Genomic DNA, 14,362 nt, shown 5'->3' on the forward strand with positions numbered 1-14,362 from the left:
CCTCCGCGCCGCCGTCCGGTATCTCATCTCGCGGACCTGTCACTATCCGTCCGTCTCTCTCGCTCTATACGCGCGCGCGCGCAGGGTCGCCCGGCGACGCCGCGTCTCCCCGTCAGGTGGCGGTAGCCGCGCGCGCGCGCTCGCCCGGTAACGCGGAGGCCCGACGTTATCGGCCGAGTGGAATTTTTTTCCTCAATCTTTTCGCGGCCGCAACCGCTGCAAGAATCGAAAACACCTACGAGCGTGCTGTTTCACGTATGGCGCACATGAAGGCTGGTCTACAATACATGGAGTAAGCTGGAGTAAGGAGTAGGAGTAAGGAAATAAATCCATTTTATTTCTTACTCCTACTTTAGCTCTTAGGCTTACTCTCGGTGAATCAAAATGCCATCAATCATGGCACTCCAGCTTACTCCAGCTTACTCCATGTATTGTAGACCATTTATCCTTGTTATTTACCCGAGGTTAAAGGAAGATGAAGCGAAACGGAGCGTATTTTAACCTACGCCTATGCTGCGCTGCAGATATCAGCTGATCGCTCTCGGCGGCGGCTGCACCGTGTTGCACTTTTCATGAAAAATATAACGCGTGCGTGAAATGAATGGTCAGGCGCCAAAAAAAAGAGGTGAAATGAATGACGAAAGCGAATTTGCGTAATTGAGCAAAATTACGTCGGAACTGCGACTGACGAGAGAGATCTGGATTCTTGTGCACATCTCGTGCACACGTTGCATCGACGTATGAAAGAGATAGCTTGCCAATCGATGGATTTCAGCGCGACGTAGTCGCGATACCAAACTGTGATAAATAGCAGCTTCAGGTAATGATTTATGAGTCGTCCGCTTTCGAACGTGTCGTCGACGACGTCTTCTAATTGCAGTCACACGATTCGTTTAGACACTTGGACGGGTCCGCTTTAAGAGTCCAAAGTCCCCGGAGGTTATATCGCGATCGTTGAATTCATTTCTATACCGAAATGACGCCGATATTGTGCATGCGTGCCGGCCTTGCCGCAGGCCGGAGGCTCCCTTCGCCTAGGGTGGCCAAGGGAAGCTACGCGACGTACGTCCAGGGCCAGTCCCCTCAGCCCCGCGTGCGAGAGTACTTCTACTACATCGATCATCAAGGCATGGTATTTTTCGTCCTGTCCGCTGACTAAGCCCCGCAGTCCGTCGTTGACAAACGAGCAACGGCTCACGAGTAACCTTGTCTCTGTCGCAGCTGTTCCTGGATGACGTCCGCATAAGAAACTTCACCTCTTGCTTCAAAGGTACGCAACATTTGCGCACACGCTGTAAAAACCGCTTGTTTGATACGCGCCGTTAATTTGGTCGCAGACAAGAAGTTCCTGGCATTCTTCTTCAAACGCCTGGGTAGAAACAACACCGGACGTTACACGCAGGACTTTCCGTTCTTGTCGATCTGCGGCCTGGAGAGGAATTTCGTGCGATGCGACGACCTGCCGTTGGTCTTCACGAAGGTGATCCAGAAACGCAACGCGGAGACCGGCGCGGACGAGGACTGGTTCAGTTACGCGCACGCGGACGACTTGTTAATGGTAGACGCTGTCGTAGATGCAGCTGCATGAAGTAAAATTGCAATTTCAACAGAGCTTTATCACTGCCTTTGCCGCAGGTGCCATTTGAGCCGCAAAGATTGTTTATGAACGTTAAGACGGGAAGAGTGTATCATCCCGCGCCGAAGAAAGCGGGTGGGATCGGCTTGGTGAGATCCAATCTGGCGATCGAATTCAGCGCTCTGTTCAACTTCGAGAACGGCGAGGGGAATGCGCCGACGAAGTTTGTCTGGAGAGACAAGCGGCACCAGCTCGATATGGAATGGTACAGAGACAAGCTATCATGACTGGGATGCTCGAAAGTAACGGAAACTTTGTAAATAATTTACAATCCGATTGTATAACTGTAGGAAAAGAGATTTTCTGGCGAACTGAGCACGAACATATTACTTAATTTCAATATATTCTTTTCTGTAGTCTTATGGTACAGAGATATATATTTTATAAATCTTTTAAAAATATATGTATACACTTATATACATATATATATTCTTCAATTTTGTTAAATTCTATGTTTCGCATTAAGTTAACATACAGCTGAGATGTCAAAGATCCTGGCGGTACTATCGTCGGAAGTGGTCAACGCTTTCTTCCCGTCACTGGAAAATAATAAAACATCGTTAAGTATATGTAAAATATGTATTAAACAGAATTTCGGTATTTTGCAAGCGAGACCCCGCCATATCCCAAAAATGTCATCAAAGATCAGGGGGTCAATTCTGTATCTTGTGCTAAAAGTGAATAGCTGTGTCTCTTTGTAACAGTCTCCTTAGAAAGCGACAAAGTCGCTCACTTGTAGCATTTTCACTATATTGCAAAATACAGAATTGACCCCGAGAACACTTGAACGCTCAAAAATGTTGCAGTGCAAAAGAATCGATTATGAAATTTATTATATAGTTATCCAAATTTCAGTGAAAAAGATACTGTTCGTTAGCAGCTATTTGGCGCGAGTATAAGCAAAACTAACACGTCGAAATTAACCCGTTCCGAATCTGTTCGATAACAATTCCATTTTCTGTTCCTTTCGCAACTAATCAGTACACAAATTTGTCCGCCAATAGTTTACCTGGATATGCATAAGTCGTATAAGGCCGCGTTATGTCCTGAAAACGTCCGGAGGCAATAGCCTGCTTTAGCATCGAAACATCTTAGTTTACCATCTAATGCTGCCGTTAACAACATCGATGTCTGGGTCCAAACCAATTTTACGATACCACCTTCCTGGTCTATCTCGTGCCTGAGAGTCTAAAGAGGATTGCGATAAAACAGCTTGTCATTTGCATTCGAAGATAAACTTTAGATACACAAATATAAAGCATACTTGTTTAGAAATATCCCAAATGTAAAGTTTTCCTCCTAGGTTGCTGTTGATTGCACCGGTTGCAGCAGCAGAGAATGCGGGATCTTTACAGAAAGCCACGGTCTCCACGTTAATGTCTCCATCACTTTCAGTTCTACTCAAATCCTGAAGTATACAAACTACCTGAAAAGTATTTCAATGTTACGCGTTACTCTTAATATTTGTACTTTGTGAAAATGCTCTGTCAGAATATATCCTTGTTACAAGGTTCGGTCGTTAAGCGGGAGAGTTTCAAATGAATCAAGACGAACTACCGAATTAATCGTCGCGAGAGGACTGTGTTATGTGAAAACTTGCCCGATCCGCCGCGAATACACATTCCTTCCCGGTAACTACGTGATGCGCCCGGACCAAAATTGATAGACCACGTAGGTGTTTTAGACAAGGTGTAAAATTAATAACAAAACTAATCTCTCCACGTGCACGTGATCAGTGCGGCTCAAGTATGGTTGGAGAATACACTATGTTTCAAATAATGCTAAACTTGATCTATCTTTAAATCCTTAACACTTGAACCACAAATCGAAATATAGCTAGATGCCGTGAAAAGGAGAATTTGGACTGTTGCACTCGGTTGAAATCGGTTGAATATCGGTTTGAATTAAAAATTAGTGACTAACTACAATCTCGAATAATTAAGCACTACTTCAATCTTTATATAGACAACTCGAAAAGCCCGTGTGCAATTATGTTAGAGATCACTTCTCTTCAAGTACGGGAGAAATATATAGATACAATATGGCATTGGTTTAAACTACATATTGAAGAAAATTTAAAGAAGTTTCCTGTACCTTGCCGTTATGTGCTGTACTTAATATAGTTTGGGCTTGCAACGATATCGAAATTATCAAATTATTATCCATGTGACAGTCAAGACCGATGACACCGCTTGCATGTCCACGTGATCGTGTCTGGTCAGCAGGAGTGGTAGACACTACGGCGTTAGACTGCAAGTTTAATACTTGTATCTTGCCGCTTTCATATCCTACCGCCATATGTTTCCCTGAAAAATTCAGAGTAGATTCTGATCATTCTGCCCTTTCGAAAATAAGAGTATATTATTAAATCTAAGAGTTTATTATAGTACCATCTGGAAAAATTATCCCGGTCTCTGTTTTATCACCGATACCCTGGGCGAAGATTTTGAAGTTGTCCTTTTGTGTCTTAAACATGTAAACCTCCCCCGAGACAATGCCTGCTATTAAAATATTAGCGGAATGGTGCCACTTCATCCACTAGACAATAAAGAACAATTATTAACGAACTTCCGTAGACGAATGTGGTTTGTAGGATCAACAGATTTGTTCTTGCCAACAAAGTCTTCTATTTCTGTCCTATGACGTCTAGTTAAATAGCTATTTTATTTCAACTATAAGAAGCGATTTGAATAATTGCTAATTAAGAAAACGCTCACACTAATGTCGGTCCCCAAACTAGTCTCCCAGACGCAGGTCTTGTCTTTTATTTTCCACAATTGTATCTTGCCGCGCATGTCGGCCGTAGCCAAGTACTTGTCGCTGTGGTTAAATTCAGCGAATACGATGCTGTCGTCATGACTGGTGCCGGTATTGAAAATACTCTCGCCCGTATGAGTGTTCCAGAGGTACGCCCTGTCGTTCTCGTCCCCAGTCGCCGCCAGCTCGCCGCTCTTGCTCAGCGAACAGCAAAACACCGTGAACCCTGAGATCAGTTTAAAGGGTGAGTCAATGTCTGGCGTATCGGCTGACAGGTCTCGCGCGGGGATCAAGATCGCGGCTTCTTTACCGATCACGTGGCCGCGAAAGACACACGCGGCGTCGTCCTTTTGCCTGTGATCCTCGGTCGGCGTGTCCTCATTCTCGGACGAGCTCTCGAAAATCGAGTCGTCCATATCAATAACCTCCTCGACGTCGCTCTCCATAATCTCGACGTCCGAGTCGAGATCCTTGACCTCGGGCGGAGACGGCGGCGGACACCTGTCTTGCATCTGTCGAAAGAATCACGATCAATCTAACTATTGGTAGAGCTTACCACCGATAAATACCATTCTTGGAGTAAACACGTCCGCGACCGAGCGAAGACAGTCTTTGGTTGCCTAGATTTCCTCCTCCTAGTAGGGAAACGTTGATGATACTGATGCACGTGTTCTCGACACGTGGTCCTCGATGTTAGGATGCATTTGGACGCATACAAACACCAACAAGATCGCAGTGTTCGTGGCTGAACCCTCCGCTCTTGTCGTCCTTCCTCTTTCTCACGCCAACGCCACAGTTATACGTTCGTGTCATTTTAAGTGCAGAAAGTGCAGCCGCAAGAAAAGCAATTTCTGGCGAAACGGACTCCACGGACCGGCATTCATAGATCATTTTTATATCTAAGATCACTCTTAATGAGTTGTAAACCAATCACAGAGCCGCACTAGTGTTTTCAGACATTACTTTAGTAAACTTAAAATAAGAACGGCTACGAATATCGGTACTGCTCTCCGCGATATGTGGAAGTTCACGCGGTACTCTAACGCCCTCTCGATGAGGACACCCGCCAAAGTTAAATTTGGAATCAAATAAAATAGAATGACAACGGGCATCAGAGAAGAAACCTGAGAGCGGCCGCGCCGGCGTTTTACTTGATGATTGTCAATAATGACTCTAACGCTTCCAGTCTTAAGAGAAATCGATAGAACTCGTCCGGGAGCATAGTGCTAATTATACTAATTTATGTTCACACAATATTCATTTTTCTAAATGTACACATATGTAATTGCACGGTTTTTTGTCGATTAATCCCCTCCTCGGGTACTACCTTGTCGTGGTGGAAGGGCTCAAATACCCCAAAGAGTTACTCTCTAAAAATCAGTCAGTGCATTATCACTGAATCAGTGAATATTCACCGTTTTCAGTGACAATCCATTGATTGATTTTAGAGAGTACATACTCTAAAGACGGGACAACCAAAGGTACCCATTGCACTATTTAGGCCCGATTTTTCATTTTCTAATAAACTGTTGATCACAGTTTAATCGAGTCTCTGTCCTTTCTTAGATAATAATATAGAAAAGGATAGAGAATCGAGGAACTTCCATATTAACAGTTAACCAGAAAATGATAAACCAGGCCTAACACTCTCTGAAAGTTAATCGGTGGATTATTACTGAAAATAATGAATCGATTCACTGTTTTCAGTGATAATCCACCGATTGAGTTTTAATTCTTTCCTTAGCTTGTCATAAAGAAAGAAGGGGGAGAAAGCGCTTCGAAGCATTCAATTTAATTGAAACTTGTTATATCTTTGCAACAAAGACAAAGAAATGTTAACTACGTATAGACGCAGGTCCGCGATATGCGGAAGTTTCATATTATCCCGGAATTCACGCGGAACTTGAACGCCCTCGCGATAAACCCACTCGCTAAAGTAAAATTTGAATATCATTTACGGGCAATGCTTGCTAAATAGATCTACATTAACCATTTGCGATTAACTTAACGTGTATCATCCTATGCACAATATGTATATATATTGTAAATTTACAATATATGTACATGTTCTTCTTTTCTATAGTTTTATCAAATAGAGGTATATGTATATTTTATAAATCACTTTTGCAAATGTATGTATGTTTATTATATATTATATATTAATTCTTTATTATATATTTTATTATATATTATATATTAATTCTTTAGTATTGTAATTCTCTAACTTTTGCGTTACATCAACACACAGACGAGATGTCAAAGATCCTGGCAGTATTATCAGTGGCAATGGTTAAAGCTTTCTTCCCGTCACTAAAAAATTATAAAATATATTAGTAAATACCATAGAAAATGTGTATTTCATAAACAAAAATTCAGTATTACGTAAACAACAACGTCAGATTGTTAAAATGTGTCATCGAAGATTAGAACATTTAGTCGTTCAAAAGTGTAAAATATTCGAAATTATTGAAATTATTATTGAAATTTATGATTGGGTGTAATTCTTCGACATACATTACAATAGTTATCCGAATGTAAGTGAGAAAGATATGGTTTGTTACCATTTAGTTGATCCAAATATAATCTTTTTTATGATTTATGACAAAAAAATCAAAACTAATTTTTATTGAAATTAACCTGTTCAGAATCTTTTCGATAACAGTTCTATTTTCTTTTTCTTCCAATTAACAATTATCTAGTACACAAATTTACTTGTTAATGGTTTACCTGGATACGCATAGATGTGCATCGAGTGTGTCCGCTCTATGTCCTGAAAACGTCCGGAGGCAACAGCCTGTTCTAGCATCAAAACATTTTACTTTAATACTGATCCCTATTGTGAAGAATATTGATGTCTTGGTCCAAACCAAGTCCAAGATAACCTCATCCTGGTTTATCTCATGCATAAGAGTCTAAAGAGAATTGTAATTTAAAACAGCTTGTCTTTTATATTCGAAGAAAAACTTTAGATATACAAGTAAGTATAAAGCAAGATACCTGTTTAGAAATATCCCATATGTAAATTTTTCCTGTTACTCCTTCGTGACCGTTTACAAACATTAGTGATGCAGCTACAGGGAATGTAGGATCTTTACATAAAGCTACAGTCCCTACTTGGTCGCCACTAGACATACCCACATCCTGAAGTACACAAACTACCTGAAAGGTATTTCAGTATTAGGTGTTATTTTTAATATTGTACTTAATATTTGTACTTGATGAGAATGCTTTGTCAGGATATATTAATTCAGTAATAAAACAGCGATAAAAGGGTAGGTGGAGCGAGTAAAATTTACGAGAGTAAATTTGTTCCTGTGGCTTGTCCCTTTTCTTGCCAAACCTTCGAGCAATGATTCTAGTTTTCGCTACATTCTAAATAACGCTATACTCAATATATCTTTAAATCTTGAACACTTAAGCAACAAGTCGGGATACTATATAGCTTCTTGCAAATTCCATAATGTACATGATATCCAATTTGGGATACAAAACGGGCTGAATATATGGATTTTATATATCACAAAATTTCAAGATAGTGACAGTCTCACCTAAAAAGATTAAAACCTTAGAAGATTAAAAAGGAGCCTTTGAAAGGTCAAGAATTTGTGTTACATCATCGCTTTAAATTAGAAATTGGTGATTTGCAATAATCTTGAATAATTGAGCACTACTTCAACCTTTATATAGACAACACGAAAAACCGATACAATTATGTTAGAAATCACCTTTCTTCAAGTAAGAAAAAAATATAGGGGAAAATATAGATACAATGACACTATGGCATTACTTTAAGCGACGTAGTAAAGAAAGTTTTCTTAAGTTTTCTGTACCTTGCCGTCATGTGCTGTGCTTAATATAATCTGGTTTTCCAGTGATACAGAAATTATCAGATTATTATCCATGTGACAGTCAAGACCGACGACACCACTTGCATGTCCACACAACCTTGTCGGGTCAGCAGGAGTGGTAGACAATACGGCGCTCGTCTCTAAGTCTATTACTTCTATCTTGCCACTTTCATATCCTATCGCCATACGTTCCCCTAAAAGATTCAGATAAGATACAGATCGTTCTGTTTTCTTAAATTTAGGAGTATATTGCAAGTATCAGTCATGATGTAAGAGTATAAGGTGAAATTCCACGTGTACTCCAATTAATGGCGTACACGTTCTTTGCTCCTACAACAACAATATGGCCACCCGACTATAAAACATTGGACCGGTTTCACTGTCTCTGAGAAATTTAGCTAACCGATTAAATTTCGGCGCTCCATTAGAATTGACCAATCGCATTTATCATAAGCAAAATCGACCAGAATTACCCAATTGCGGTTGACACGTAATCAGCAGATTAAATTAATCGGAGGTGGAAATTGCGTGTAATATATAGCGGTTAAATGAAGCAAAAATCAATGAACAATTTGTCCCAAAAATCGGTGCGAGTTCAGTTCTTGTTGCATTCAACCGTCATTACATGCAACGTTTCACGTTACGTCATGGTTCTAGTAATTCACGGGCACGAGCGAATGAATGCGAACGTTATCATACCATCTGGAAAAATTGTACCGGTCCATATTTGATCTCCAGTATACTGTACAAGAACTTTAATGTCGTTCTTTTGTGGTTTTAACATATAAACATCCCACGTCTTGACAGTTACTATTAAAATATTAGCGGAATGGTGCCACTTCATCGACTGAATAATAAACAAAAAATTATTAATAAAGAGCTATAGACAATTATGATTTAAAGGAGCAACTGTTCTTCACAGCAATGGTTTTATACTTTTCATCTTTCCTCTTTTTCTTCTATAATATCTAATTAAATAGCTGTTTTGTTTTAAGTGTGCAAAGTGTATATACAACTATAAAGAACAAATTTAGTAAATGCTGTGTAAGGAAACGCTCACGATAATGTCATTCTCCAAAGTAGTTTCCCAGACGCAGGTCTTGTCGCTTATCTTCCATAATTGTATTTTGCCATACTCAGTGCCTGCAGCGACATACTCATCGTTGTAGTTAAAACCAACAACTCTGGTAGCAAAAGGCATATCGATATAGAAAATACTGTCGCCCGTATCAGTGTTCCAGACGTATATCCGGTCGTTCAGGTCTATTGTTACCGCCAGTTCACCATTCTTACTTAACGAGCCGGAATCCACTCTGACTTCAAGACCTGTGATCAGTTTGAAAGATGAGTCAACGTCTCGCGTGCGTTAATCGCGAGGGGGAAACCGCCGACCAAAATTCTGTACACCAATGCCCACTAATGCCCAGTGGGCATTACTTTATCTTCTTATCTTATTTTATCTTATTTATTTTATTTTATATTATGTTATCTTATTATATCTTTATAATGCCCAGTAGTGTCGCAAATCTGTACACCACAATGCCCTCAGCGGTTTCCCCCTCGGTTAATCGGTTTCGCGCGGAATTAAGGTGGGTTTCTTACCGTACTCGTAGCGAAAGACGCACGTAGCATCATCCACCACACTTTCCTCAGGGACGAGCTCGTTATTGGAAAGCGAGTCGTCCGAACTGCTCTCGTCCACAATCTGCTCATTATCCGAGTAGACAGTCACCTTGTCTGAAGACTGCTTGCGACACATGTTTCGTATCTATCGAAAGAATCGTAATGAATTTAGTCAATTAACTGGCAAGGCTAACACCGACAAGTACTGTTTATCGAAGTACGTACATCTACGATCGAGCAAAGGCAATTTTCGATATTCTAAAATCTAGGTTCCCTCCTGTGTTGGAACCAAAAACGATACTGACGCACGATACTCGTGCCACGTAGCCCTTGATGTTGCTTGCTAAAACCAAGAGTTGGAACATTTCTTCAAAACTACCCCCTACTCCATTTTCTGTTTATTTATTTTCCTTCACCACCGTAGTCATATATCAATGTCATTTTGAGCGCGGTCCACTTGTATTTTCCTTTCAATAAAGGTCAGAGAAGAAAAATGCTTCGACGCATTCCCTAATAGCGCAATATTGGGAAATAATGTAAATCTAGTATTCCAAATATTGCTTCAATATTGTAAGATGGGCGCCTCCTCTTATTTAGCTAATATGTCTATTTAGCAATATTAGTTTAATATTGTATGAATTAAACCAATATTCTTATTAAATTGCTAAGTATCGGCCAACGCACTTCCGATATAAATCTAATGTTATATCTTTATTATCGTGCAATAGTTTATTGCATGGCCAACATTGGCTTTACATTGGACAATAGCCCAGTGAGAAATGATTCGTTGAGACGATGTCGAATCAGCATCAATTTGAAGATGTCGATGTCGATATCGATTCGGCATCGTTTCGACATCAATCGACGAGTCATTTCTCGCTGGGATCGGCCGATCGGCACTGTGCTACTAGGGATTTGTATCTTGATTTGTATACTCCGTCCAGTGAGAAAACATTCCTGCTCGGGCCGATTAGATAAAAATTCGTCCGTGGAAGTCGCAGAATGACTGTGGAAAACTCTTCTCCGTGCTGTCTTCACGTATACTATACGTTATTCTTTTCTTACCTTGTAATAAAGAAAGAAGGGGGAGAAAACGCTTCGAAGCATTCAACTCAACTGGACCTGGACAACTGGACATACAGACTATTGGTTAGTCATAGCTGCCTCGGTCCAGTTACCGGATCAAGGGAGATAAAAGAGAATAAGTCAATTGGACCACAGCCTGAGTGCAGAAAATTTGGTGTCTTCCTGCACTGGTGAACTAGTGCAGTAAGCTATAATGAGAGAAAATCAGTGAATACATGTATAGTTCACTGGAAAAAATATACTGGTTTTATTCTAACTTATTGCAATAGTTCACCAGTGTAGCAACAGGAAACAAGCCTATGGTGTACACCGTAGATGCGTCGCTCTATCTTCATTATCTGTGCAATGAAGACAAAAAGATGTTCACTGTATAGTCGCATGTCCGCGATATGCGAAAATTTCGTATAATCCCGGAAGTCCCCGCGGAACTGTAACGCCTTCATCGATCCACCCACTGAAATTAAATTTGAAATCGAATGAAACGGGATTTAAAACCGGTATTCATAGTCCGTTCTTATATTTAAGATCATAAATATACTCTTAATGTGTTTTTAACCAATCACAGAGCCGTATTAGCCTCTTAAGACAACACTTAGGATGATATTGAAATAAGAATCGACTATGAATACCGGCCACGGTCTGATCTTATATTCGAGACAGTCTTGAATTTACCTAAAGATGCTGTATGAAACATTTTATTGGCTACGGAGTATTTAAAGATGATCTTAAGACGGTCTTGAATACAAGATCCGACTATGAATACCGGCCTAAGGGTCGAGGATGTTACGAGTCCTCGTTATAAAGAGTATTTCCTTTTTCCTTGTTACAAAGATTGTGTGATACGTCAAGTGCAAAGGATCGCAAATACCGTGAGTCCCGATTATAAAAGAGTAAAATAGAAAACAGCGTACGTGCCAACGATCAGCTTTTATTCAACAGCTATATCGAGACTATCTTAAAAGGAAATGCAACGTTGTTAATCGCGTAACAAGCTTTCTGTACATATTTGAACTTTATGTTAATATGTTATATATATTATATATATATTATATATGGCACATTCACACACCATGCGCAATATTGCTGTAACGATCCGTGGCAATATGTTATATACAGATGTTTGAACGTAAATGAAGAGAGTATAAGAGCACTGCATAGATTATTGCAACGCACAACGAAGTATTTACACGAATCCTTATATATTTTAATTTAGAATCAGAACTCGGTCGAGACATCACGCTATCTGGATGTTCTATCTATACCGTAGAAGTTCATCTAACTCGCTCAGCTGCAAACTGCGTGTTTCTCTTTTTCATTAAACACCTAAATGTGTCTCTATTATTCCGCCTTCAGCGATTTCTTCTCTTTTCTCTTGATAGGATTTTTCTTGCAGTCGCTGTATATATTGTTGAGATCGAACGCAGCCTTCACGTTGTCCTAAGAAAATTTAGCGAATAAATAAGAGAGAATTGTCCAAGTTAAAATTTTAACAAGTTCAAGTGACGAGACACACCAGCGAGAAGAGAAACTTGACAAGCTTCCCTTTGTGATCCGCGTATGGACGTCGCTCTACCTCCTTGCCGTTCTTGAAGAGTATCAACGTCGGCAGCTGCTTGCTCGTGCTAGCGTCGCTGATGTGATACTTCGCCGCGGCGTCCGGATACCTTCCGACGTCCACTTTACCGAACTTAAAGTTCCCCAGCGCATACCTAAATCAACGGTTTCCAATCATGACAGATGTACAGAGCGCGTTCTCCCCCGAGTGCGGCTCGGAGAGATTAGACTGCGATTCAATTAGATCACGCCTTACTCTGCGGAGAGCTCGGAGAATATCGGCGCGAAAGTCACGCAGGCTGGATTCCACGCGGTGTAGAACGCCACCAGCCAGGCCACTTTGGTGTCGCGCTGCAGCTCCTCCTGCAGTCCGTCGGCGCCGCGCAGATAGACGACGTTCTCAGGCCCCTGATACGTCGGCTCTGGCAGCACCAACCCACACACTGCAAACGCAAAGTGACTGCACATCCGTTTGCGACGCACAACGGTCTATTCGTAAGATGGGGGGGTTTCCTGAAGGCCCGGTCTACAATGAGCCGTTAGCAAGGCCCCCGCCGTTTAATTGGCTCCGTGGTTTGAACGGTCCACGCTCTCCCGTGCTAACCAAGTAGCCGAATTCGTTTTTCGTTTGCACCCGGCCCCGCTTAGCTTAGCACTGGCTCTGGTCGTTAGTCATTAGTCAAAAGTCTGAACTGTACGCTGATCCTTTTCCTTTCTGGGTGGAGGAAAAAGGACCGACATACAGTTCCGACTGACATCTCATCGTAGACCGGGCCGAAGTCTCTGGCCTTACGTATAAAAATAAATGCAAATAGAATGCCCATCCGCACGTCCGCGTAGAACCACAGGATCAAGTTGGCCACCTTGGTGTACACAAAGCTGGACGTCAGGTAGTTTATCATGGTCACGCTGCCGGTCTTCCTCGTCCTAATCATGATGACGATTATGAGGAAGAAGAGGATCTCCGATTCTCTCTGAAAGTACATGTGCTTGTTAACCGGGTGGGTGCCCCGCGGGACGATCGCGGGCGTCGCTGTAAAGATCGGCGGTCACTCACCCCATCGAACTCGCAGTCGTCTTGAGAAAATATGTAATTGCAGACCACGGGAAGGCGCTTGAAGAGGATGTAGGAGACGCTGAGGAAGATGTTTATCAAATAGTACGGCTTGACGAGCAACTTCAGATCCTTCCTGAACGACATTTTTCGCAATTCTTACGACTCGCGACAATACAGTCGGTAGATTACGCGCGCCAAGTTGCGCCCGCGAGGTCGTATTGACTCTGTCAGACGATTATTGTGCGATCCGTCGCGCGGGGAACGCCTGTTCCTTCCCACGACGATCCTCGAGGGCGATCACTATCTCGTGTACATGGTGAGAGGGGGTCGTCAGCTGTTCCGCAGGGACTTGTTCATGTGGACGAGCTGACGTGGTCGACGGACTTTGAAAAGAACAGTCGAGAACCGTCAGAAACGGGCGCCTCCGTTTTGTACGTGTGTCGCTTCGGCCGCGCGCGTAGGTGAACAACGGGTTACACAACGCGACCGCGACACGACACGCGTATCGCAAATGTGTCAGACTCCAATTCGTGTGGCCCTCGGGATTTATCGTCGAGCTGTGCGGTTGAGAACCAGTTGAGAACGGCCCACCGGCTCTAGGTAAATCGCCGCGGATTATCGGGCGAGCCCGCGGTGGGATAACAGTAGGCATTGACAATGGATGTGTTCGAAAATGGATTTAGTTACTGCCAGTGAAAACAGTATAGTTGGTAGCAATGAAAATTACTGGTGCTGCGTTTTTCGCACGCCAGTAAAGTCAATAAGGCTGGGTCTACATTGGATGTCGTAAGTCGAATAATG

General features: G+C 41.9%; 4 protein-coding genes across 5 annotated transcripts; 1 reads left to right on the top strand and 3 right to left on the bottom strand.

Annotated features, from left to right (window-relative positions):
• Nucleotides 1–243: 243 nt before the first annotated feature.
• Nucleotides 244–1,877, top strand: LOC105563091 (UPF0598 protein CG30010). Its single transcript, XM_012014400.1, has 6 exons — nt 244–292; nt 465–820; nt 898–1,132; nt 1,222–1,270; nt 1,338–1,558; nt 1,636–1,877. Exons 3-6 carry the CDS (start codon nt 977–979, stop codon nt 1,861–1,863), a joined length of 654 nt encoding a protein of 217 aa, XP_011869790.1. The 5' UTR covers nt 244–292; nt 465–820; nt 898–976; the 3' UTR covers nt 1,864–1,877.
• Nucleotides 1,878–1,965: 88 nt separating this feature from the next.
• LOC105563090 (angio-associated migratory cell protein) lies at nt 1,966–5,198 on the bottom strand. Its single transcript, XM_012014399.1, has 8 exons — nt 4,963–5,198; nt 4,704–4,905; nt 4,354–4,619; nt 4,027–4,174; nt 3,731–3,942; nt 2,901–3,062; nt 2,646–2,824; nt 1,966–2,175 (listed from the first exon to the last, which is right to left on the bottom strand). The coding sequence occupies exons 1-8, from the start codon at nt 4,963–4,965 to the stop codon at nt 2,103–2,105; spliced, it is 1,245 nt and encodes a 414-aa protein (XP_011869789.1). The 5' UTR covers nt 4,966–5,198; the 3' UTR covers nt 1,966–2,102.
• A 901-nt stretch (nt 5,199–6,099) lies between these two features.
• Nucleotides 6,100–11,511, bottom strand: LOC105563093 (angio-associated migratory cell protein-like). Of its 2 annotated transcripts, XM_012014402.1 has the most exons (9): nt 11,225–11,511; nt 10,090–11,138; nt 9,844–10,009; nt 9,302–9,567; nt 8,941–9,088; nt 8,224–8,435; nt 7,391–7,552; nt 7,121–7,305; nt 6,100–6,703 (listed from the first exon to the last, which is right to left on the bottom strand). In XM_012014402.1, exons 3-9 carry the CDS (start codon nt 9,998–10,000, stop codon nt 6,631–6,633), a joined length of 1,203 nt encoding a protein of 400 aa, XP_011869792.1. In that variant the 5' UTR covers nt 10,001–10,009; nt 10,090–11,138; nt 11,225–11,511; the 3' UTR covers nt 6,100–6,630. The 2 variants fall into 2 exon arrangements, with proteins under 2 accessions (XP_011869792.1, XP_011869791.1); XM_012014401.1 differs by having other exon boundaries at nt 10,090–11,511.
• A 347-nt stretch (nt 11,512–11,858) lies between these two features.
• LOC105563094 (thioredoxin-related transmembrane protein 2 homolog) lies at nt 11,859–14,100 on the bottom strand. The gene is made up of 5 exons (XM_012014403.1): nt 13,562–14,100; nt 13,298–13,478; nt 12,761–12,947; nt 12,464–12,659; nt 11,859–12,387 (listed from the first exon to the last, which is right to left on the bottom strand). Exons 1-5 carry the CDS (start codon nt 13,703–13,705, stop codon nt 12,289–12,291), a joined length of 807 nt encoding a protein of 268 aa, XP_011869793.1. The 5' UTR covers nt 13,706–14,100; the 3' UTR covers nt 11,859–12,288.
• Nucleotides 14,101–14,362: the final 262 nt, after the last annotated feature.

Source organism: Vollenhovia emeryi, unplaced genomic scaffold (assembly GCF_000949405.1).
Source record: "Vollenhovia emeryi isolate VEMERY1.0 unplaced genomic scaffold, V.emery_V1.0 DF939180.1, whole genome shotgun sequence".
Taxonomy (NCBI): domain Eukaryota; kingdom Metazoa; phylum Arthropoda; class Insecta; order Hymenoptera; family Formicidae; genus Vollenhovia; species Vollenhovia emeryi.

Bases quoted from the DNA above. Each gene is read 5' to 3' on its own strand.
- LOC105563091 (XM_012014400.1), top strand. From the start codon at position 977: ATGACGCCGATATTGTGCATGCGTGCCGGCCTTGCCGCAGGCCGGAGG. The intron at 1,133-1,221 runs GTATTTTTCGTC...TCTCTGTCGCAG, and splicing joins ACATCGATCATCAAGGCATG to CTGTTCCTGGATGACGTCCG. The intron at 1,271-1,337 runs GTACGCAACATT...ATTTGGTCGCAG, and splicing joins CTTCACCTCTTGCTTCAAAG to ACAAGAAGTTCCTGGCATTC.
- LOC105563090 (XM_012014399.1), bottom strand. The intron at 3,063-3,730 runs GTACAGGAAACT...AATACTTTTCAG, and splicing joins GTACAGCACATAACGGCAAG to GTAGTTTGTATACTTCAGGA. The intron at 2,176-2,645 runs GTAAACTATTGG...ATTATTTTCCAG, and splicing joins TACGACTTATGCATATCCAG to TGACGGGAAGAAAGCGTTGA.
- LOC105563093 (XM_012014402.1), bottom strand. From the start codon at position 10,000: ATGTGTCGCAAGCAGTCTTCAGACAAGGTGACTGTCTACTCGGATAAT. The intron at 9,568-9,843 runs GTAAGAAACCCA...AACTGATCACAG, and splicing joins CGTCTTTCGCTACGAGTACG to GTCTTGAAGTCAGAGTGGAT. The intron at 6,704-7,120 runs GTAAACCATTAA...ATAATTTTTTAG, and splicing joins GCACATCTATGCGTATCCAG to TGACGGGAAGAAAGCTTTAA.
- LOC105563094 (XM_012014403.1), bottom strand. From the start codon at position 13,705: ATGTCGTTCAGGAAGGATCTGAAGTTGCTCGTCAAGCCGTACTATTTG. The intron at 13,479-13,561 runs GTGAGTGACCGC...ATGTACTTTCAG, and splicing joins ACGACTGCGAGTTCGATGGG to AGAGAATCGGAGATCCTCTT. The intron at 12,948-13,297 runs GTAAGGCCAGAG...TTGCGTTTGCAG, and splicing joins ATTTGCATTTATTTTTATAC to TGTGTGGGTTGGTGCTGCCA.